Source organism: Macaca nemestrina, chromosome 5, assembly GCF_043159975.1.
Source record: "Macaca nemestrina isolate mMacNem1 chromosome 5, mMacNem.hap1, whole genome shotgun sequence".
In the NCBI taxonomy this organism is placed as follows: domain Eukaryota; kingdom Metazoa; phylum Chordata; class Mammalia; order Primates; family Cercopithecidae; genus Macaca; species Macaca nemestrina.
Window position 1 is genome coordinate 152896579 of NC_092129.1, and position 7056 is coordinate 152903634.

At 51.0% G+C, this 7056-nt stretch overlaps 1 protein-coding gene across 2 annotated transcripts; it reads right to left on the reverse strand.

Moving 5' to 3' along the window:
- Positions 1-448: 448 nt before the first annotated feature.
- On the reverse strand, positions 449-4694 carry LOC105498618 (tubulin beta class I). 2 transcript variants are annotated; one of them, XM_011770802.2, is made up of 4 exons: positions 4462-4694; positions 2388-2496; positions 2009-2119; positions 449-1690 (listed from the first exon to the last, which is right to left on the reverse strand). In XM_011770802.2, the coding sequence occupies exons 1-4, from the start codon at positions 4516-4518 to the stop codon at positions 633-635; spliced, it is 1335 nt and encodes a 444-aa protein (XP_011769104.1). In that variant the 5' UTR covers positions 4519-4694; the 3' UTR covers positions 449-632. The 2 variants fall into 2 exon arrangements, with proteins under 2 accessions (XP_011769104.1, XP_070953482.1); XM_071097381.1 differs by lacking the exon at positions 4462-4694 and adding an exon at positions 3324-3348.
- Positions 4695-7056: the final 2362 nt, after the last annotated feature.

Here is a 7056-nt window from a genome sequence, read left to right on the forward strand (position 1 = left end):
AGGGAAGGATTCCACTTGACAGAGTGGGTCAGACCCCTCCAAAGAGTAGAGCTTGGAGGGAGATTGAAAGTGGAGATAATACTGCTGACACCTCCCTTGAAGCTGAGATGGTAAATGGACATACTTGGAAATTAGTGACTTTAATAGCCTGGATTTCCCTCTCCAAAACTTTTAGAATGGAAAATCCCATCCCCTCCCTTATATAGTGACTTCTACCCACTACCTTCTACCACTTTCTACTTTGGGCTTAGGATGGTGGCCATTATCTACATGGGTTTTCAGCACCTGGTTGGTTCTAAATGGGATCTGGATGAGACCCAGCGTCTTGGAGATTTTTAAGAGGGAAATATTAACTGGACAGATGGAAGGAATGGGCACCAGAAGGAAATACAGGGTCACCAGAATGGCAGAAACCTAGGTTTCCCAGAGTGGAAAGAGAGAGGAGACATTCAACAAACAAGTATTTATTGAGTGCCTACTATGTGCTAGGCACTGTTCTAGACCCCCCCCCCCAGAAGAAAAAACAAAAAACAAGATAGAGGCAGCAAACACAAATTCTGAGGGAGAGGAAAGGGGCAGTTGAGTAAGACGGCTAAGGGAACTGAGAAGCCTGAGGTGATGGGGGCTCTGCCTTAGGCCTCCTCTTCGGCCTCCTCACCGAAATCCTCCTCCTCTTCTGCGGTGGCATCCTGGTACTGCTGATACTCAGAGACGAGGTCGTTCATGTTGCTCTCAGCCTCAGTGAACTCCATCTCGTCCATGCCCTCGCCTGTGTACCAGTGGAGGAAGGCCTTCCGGCGGAACATGGCAGTGAACTGCTCCGAGATGCGCTTGAAGAGCTCCTGGATGGCCGTGCTGTTGCCGATGAAGGTGACTGCCATCTTGAGGCCACGAGGTGGGATGTCACAGACAGCTGTCTTGACGTTGTTGGGGATCCATTCCACAAAGTAGCTGCTGTTTTTGTTCTGCACGTTAAGCATCTGCTCATCGACCTCCTTCATGGACATCCGACCACGGAAGACAGCAGCCACGGTGAGGTATCGGCCGTGGCGGGGGTCACAGGCAGCCATCATGTTCTTGGCATCGAAGACCTGCTGGGTGAGTTCTGGCACTGTAAGAGCTCGATATTGCTGGCTTCCACGGCTGGTGAGAGGGGCAAAGCCAGGCATAAAGAAATGGAGGCGTGGGAAGGGGACCATGTTGACTGCCAATTTGCGGAGGTCAGCATTGAGCTGGCCAGGGAAGCGGAGGCAGGTGGTGACACCGCTCATGGTGGCTGAGACGAGGTGGTTCAGATCCCCGTAGGTTGGTGTGGTCAGCTTCAGAGTACGGAAGCAGATATCATAGAGGGCCTCGTTGTCAATGCAATAGGTCTCATCAGTGTTCTCTACCAACTGATGGACGGAGAGGGTGGCATTGTAGGGCTCGACCACGGTGTCAGATACTTTGGGTGAAGGAACCACACTGAAGGTGTTCATGATGCGATCAGGGTACTCTTCTCGGATCTTGCTGATAAGGAGAGTGCCCATTCCAGAGCCTGTGCCTCCACCCAGTGAGTGGGTCAGCTGGAAGCCCTGCAGGCAGTCACAGCTCTCTGCCTCCTTCCGTACCACATCCAGGACAGAATCAACCAGCTCGGCCCCCTCTGTGTAGTGGCCTTTGGCCCAGTTGTTACCTGCCCCAGACTGACCTGGAATGCAGTCAGGAGAAAAGCTCAATTAACAGGGTATGGAAGATACATGATGTTTCCATCTTTCAACTTTAGAAATAATTCCCTTGGATGTATCTTCTTTCTCCTTCACTGTGATGTATTCTCCCCCCACTGCCCCATAATGTACCAGCAACAGCAGGCACTACCTCTACCCTACCTCTACCCTCCATTAGATTTCAGAATACAGTTCTTAGCACTCCAGTACAACAATCATCTCCTAACTTTTGCTGTGTCCTTGCACCCAAATAAGTTGAACACGATAGTATATCATCTGCTAATATCATCTGTTTAACTTACCAAATACAAAGTTGTCTGGTCTAAAGATCTGGCCAAAAGGACCTGAGCGAACAGAGTCCATGGTCCCAGGTTCTAGATCCACCAGGATGGCACGAGGAACATATTTGCCACCTACAAAGAATAAAGTTAAGAGCTGTGAGATCTGGCAGAGGGAAAGGTTTATAGATACACTGGGAATGGAAGACAGCAGGGACCCAAGACTTGTTCCAGGTCCTGCCACCAGGTGGCAGCAGACGTCTTTGGCCCCGACGGTGGTTCACAAAAGGGAGAAAATGATAGATTCACCGAAAGGGGATAAGGCGTGCCAGGAATGGAAAGAGACCCCAGAGAAGTGGGAGACAGGGAAGGGAACCTGAGCTGCCCGGGCTCTTGCCCTTACCTGTGGCTTCATTGTAGTACACGGAGATGCGGTCCAGCTGCAGGTCGCTGTCCCCGTGGTAGGTGCCGGTGGGGTCGATGCCATGTTCATCACTGATCACCTCCCAGAACTGCCGGGCAGGAGCAACGAGACCACAAGTCAAGTCCCAGTCAACTACGTCCCCAACTACCATTTTATTTCATCTTTTTCTTAACTTTTTTCTTTTTTTTTTTGAGACAGAGTCTCGCTCTGTCGCCAGGCTGGAGTGCAATGGCGCTATCTCGGCTCACTGCAACCTCTGCTTCCCGGGTTCAAGCGATTCTCCTGCCTCAGCCTCCGGAGTAGCTGGGACTACAGGCGCGCGCCACCACGCCCAGCTAATTTTTTGTATTTTTAGTAGAGACGGGTTTCACCATGTTGACCAGGATGGTCTAGATCTCTTGATCCGCCCACCTCGGCCTCCTAAAGTGCTGGGATTACAGGCGTGAGCCACCGCGCCCAGCTTCTTTTAATTTTTAAGACAGGGTCTTCCTCTGTTGCCCAGCCTGCAGTGCAGTGGTGCAATCACGGATCACTACAGCCTGAAACTCCCAGGCTCAACCGATCCTCCCATCTCAGCCTCTCGAATAGCTGGGACCACAGACGCGCGCCACCACACCCAGTTAATTTTTTTTTTTTTTTTGAAGAGATGTGGCCGGGGGGAGGGGTCTCGCTTTGTTGCCCAGGATGGTCTCAAACCCCTGAGCGGGAGCGATCCCAATTAGCCCGCCTCAGCCCCACATCTCCCATTTTAATCCCACACGCGTTCAGGCCGTTGTTCTAGGGCCTGGCATCCCGTGTGCCTGCCACACCCTTCCCCTAGACACTCGCTCCCCCGGGAAAGCCACAGCTTTCCCGGCTCGGGATTATGTGCAGCGGGTCCCAAGTGCTCGGTGGGCGGATGGAGGTCGACCATACTTGGATAAGCGCCGCTGTTCTTCCCCCGAGCTGGGCACCGCCCCACCGCGCGGCGCACAAAAGGCTCGGGGCACTAGAAGAGCTGCTGCCGCAGTCGACCACCCCCCACCCTCCACGTGACTGCGGCGCACGCGCAGGTCGAGCCGCCGACAAAAGACTTCGCACGTGGGCGGGGCCAGGGGCAAGAATTCCGCGCGAGGGGCGGGGCCCAGGGTAGCGCGCCCCTCCCGGCGGGCAACGCCGCATTGTCCCCGCGCGCCAGCGGCGCCCTGGCCCCGCCCCGCAGGGCCCCGCCCTTCTGCTACAACGTAGCACCCGCACTTCCTCCCGCCCCTCCCCCGCTACACTGTAACCGCGCGCAAAAAAAAAAAAAAAAAAAACCCTTGGCCTCGGAATTTTATTCCTTTGCTAGATTTCTCCCCCTTGATTTAAAGCATTCTTTCTCTCCCATTAAGTCCTGAAGGACTCGTTAAAGAAAACCACACACCCCCATTTTCTCGACATATCAGTTCACGCCCTAAAGAGGTCTCGCTTAGGTGCCATGAAAGCAAGAAAAATTAATCCCGTTCTTATTCTCCTTCCACCCCGGAACAACTACAGGACCGGCCCTCCGGGGTCGCGGGCGCGCTGGGGTCCCTGATCTTTTGTGAATGGTAGCGCCCAGCGCAGCCCACCCTGGCGCATCGCCCCCCGACCTTTGCACTGGAGCTCTCTGCAGCCGCCCGACAGCCTCACCCCTTCCCGCTCCCGTTTGGCCCTAAGAACCCCGCAGGGGGGGCTGGGCGGGATGCACATGGGCAAAACCTCGCCCCGCTTTGTCTCCGACTGTTTCCGCATCTCTCTCCCTGCCCGGTTCTTGGACCGTTAGAAGCCCTTTTAAGTAACATATGTCCTTGGTCTTCCCGCCCCCGAAACCCGAAGAGCCCTTTTACTAGTTTCTCCAAAATGTGCCTGCCAAGAAAAATGATTCCCAGTTTTCCAAAAGCAAATGCTAGTTATTATATATATAAATGTAACAAACTTGGGAGGGGCAAAGCTTGATTAAGAATGGAGAGTGCAAATGCCCCACAACCATTTTTTCATAACTTACCTGGATTTTTCCTTCTAAAAAGAAATAAAAGAGGTGTAAAATTCTTACCTTGGCACCGATCTGGTTGCCACACTGACCGGCCTGGATGTGCACGATTTCCCTCATGGTTAAAATTTATTTTTTTTGCTCGCCTCAAGGTATGTATGGGGCAAGAAAATAAGTAATTTTTTTTCTCTGCAGGTCGCAGGCTGGAAGGTTGGAACGCGCCCCAGACGCTGGAGCAGCGAGGTGCGAACGCGGCGGCAGGAAGGTTCTGAGAGGGAGAAAGGAGAGGGGAGGGCGCGGAGGGAAGGCAGGCTGGGCGGGGCGCGCGTGCGCCGGGGCTGGGAGGCGGGAGAATCGGCCCCGCGCGCGGTCGGGAGACAAAGCCTCATCGAGCCTGGCCCTGATTAGTCGATGCCGGTCATGTACCAGGCGTCCATTGGCCTCTGAGCCAGTGGACGAGCGCAGTCCTCTTTGGGAGTTGTAGTCCCCTATTGTTGTTCACGGTGCAAAATGAAGTGACGAATGGGTGGGTACCGGTTTGGTTTTTGTTGGGTTTTTGTTTTGTAAATGAAAAACGACCTTGCGCAAGATTCCTTTCCTCTGTGCCTGAGGTTTTTGTACAAAAAGTGAGCAGTTCTCGGGGATGCAGGGATTGAGAAGTCTGGGGTTCCAGAAGTTGGGTGGTGAGGTACGCCCTAAAAGCTCCCAGCTGCAGTACCTCTAGGGAAGACAGAATTGCTTAGCTCAGCGAAAAATGGGGAGGAGTGTGGCACCGTGCTCTGCTACCTCTGGCCTTTGGTGACCCAAGTCATGAACTTCAGTAAGCTTCTGCTCTCTCAAATACTTCAAGAAGGGAATCGCCCTCTTGCTATTTCCTTGGAAATTTTCGAGTCATTGTTTTGAAAGAGAAACAAAATTGCAGCAAGGGCTTTTCAGGATAGAGATGTTGTCTGGAGAGTATGTTCAAAGAATAAAATAGTTTAGAGAAACCGACATCGGGGATTTGTGAAACTAGAAGTCTCCATCCACGTAGGAGATCTGGGCCTTAGGGCAGACTTTGAAGACACCTTGATCTTCTTGTCAAACAGGGAACTATGGAATGAGATGCCTGATAGATTTTCAGTTTTTTCAGCCTACCTTTTTAGACATGTTAATGAAGTCAGTGGTTTTTCAATTCGCTTATTTCACTGACCAGGTGGCCGCCATTGCAACTCTGCAAGATACCCAGTATTGAAAAAGGAGAGAGGGGAAATTGATGGGGGAAAATTGGATGGGCTCAAGACAGAGTCCACCAGCTTCTTCCCAGAGATTTATTCACTTATTTGATAGTTACTATGTATCCACCAAATTAGGAACTATGGTTACAAAATGATTAATAATTAGTTCCCTGTCCTCCAGGATGTTGCAGTCTGGCCACTCAGAAATGTAGTATCAAGTCAACATCATTGTTCATTCACATTCGATTACACACAGATCTATATATATATATATATATTGTATTTTTGGTACAGACAGGGTTTCGCCATGTTAGCCAGGATGGCCTCAATCCCCTGACCTCGTGATTCGCCCGTCTTAGCCTCCCAAAGAGCTGGAATTACAGGCGTGAGCCACCGCGGGGCAGATCAATGTATTTCTAAGTTGCCTTCTAAATAAGGGAACATCAACTTGTGTAAGCCCTCTCTTCTCACTTAAAATATAATGCTCTGTGTTTTAGGGAAATGAAAACAGTCATTTTGTGGGAGTGGAAATAACTCAAAATACACAATCAGATAACTTGTTTCAATTTGTCTCTATATTAGCTGTAGGATCCTAGGAAAATCCTTTTACTTTGCAGGGCTTCAACTCCTTGTTTGTAAAATCTGTTATTTGACTGTTGTGGACAGAATTGAGATAACCAACAGAAAGGACTTTATGAATTATGCAAGTGTTATAGTTACCATTTTCTTCATGTCTTATTGTGAGATAATAAAATGGGCCGGGTGCGGTGGCTCACGCCTGTAATCCCAGCACATTGGGAAGCCCAGGTGGGAGGATCACCTGAGGTTGGGAGTTCTAGACCAGCCTGACCAACATGGAGAAACCCCGACTCTACTAAAAATACAAAATTAGCCGGTCGTGGTAGCGCATGCCTGTAATATCAGCTACTAGGGAGGCTGAGACAGGAGAATTCCTTGAACCCAGAAGGTGGAGATTGCGGTGAGCTGAGATCGCGCCATTGCACTCCAGCCTGGACAAGAGCGAGACTCCGTCTCAAAAAAGAACAAATAAATGGCCGATCGCGGTGGCTTTCGCCTGTAATCCCACCACTTTGAGAGGCCGAGGCGGGCGGATCACCTGAGGTCAGGAGTTCGAGACCAGCCTGACCAAATGGAGAAACCTGGTCTCTACTAAAAATACAAATTAGCTGGGTGTGGTGGCGCATGCCTGTAACCCCAGTTACTTGGGAGGCTGAGGCAGGGAGAATCGCTTGAACCCGGGAGGCGGCGGTTGCTGTGAGTCGAGATCGCGGCACTGCACTCCAGCCTAGGCAACAAGAGCTAAACTCCATCTCAAAATAAATTAATTAATTAAAAAATAAAAATAAATGATTTTATCATCCTTCCCTCGCCCCTCGAAAGGTGGGGACAGCCTTTAAGACAGAGTGCAAGCCAGTTTTCT

Coding starts and splice junctions, on each gene's coding strand:
- LOC105498618 (XM_011770802.2), bottom strand. CDS start 4,518: ATGAGGGAAATCGTGCACATCCAGGCCGGTCAGTGTGGCAACCAGATC. Junction 2,497..4,461: donor GCAACCAGATCGGTGCCAAG/GTAAGAATTTTA, acceptor CCTGCCCGGCAG/TTCTGGGAGGTGATCAGTGA. Junction 2,120..2,387: donor GTACTACAATGAAGCCACAG/GTAAGGGCAAGA, acceptor TATTCTTTGTAG/GTGGCAAATATGTTCCTCGT.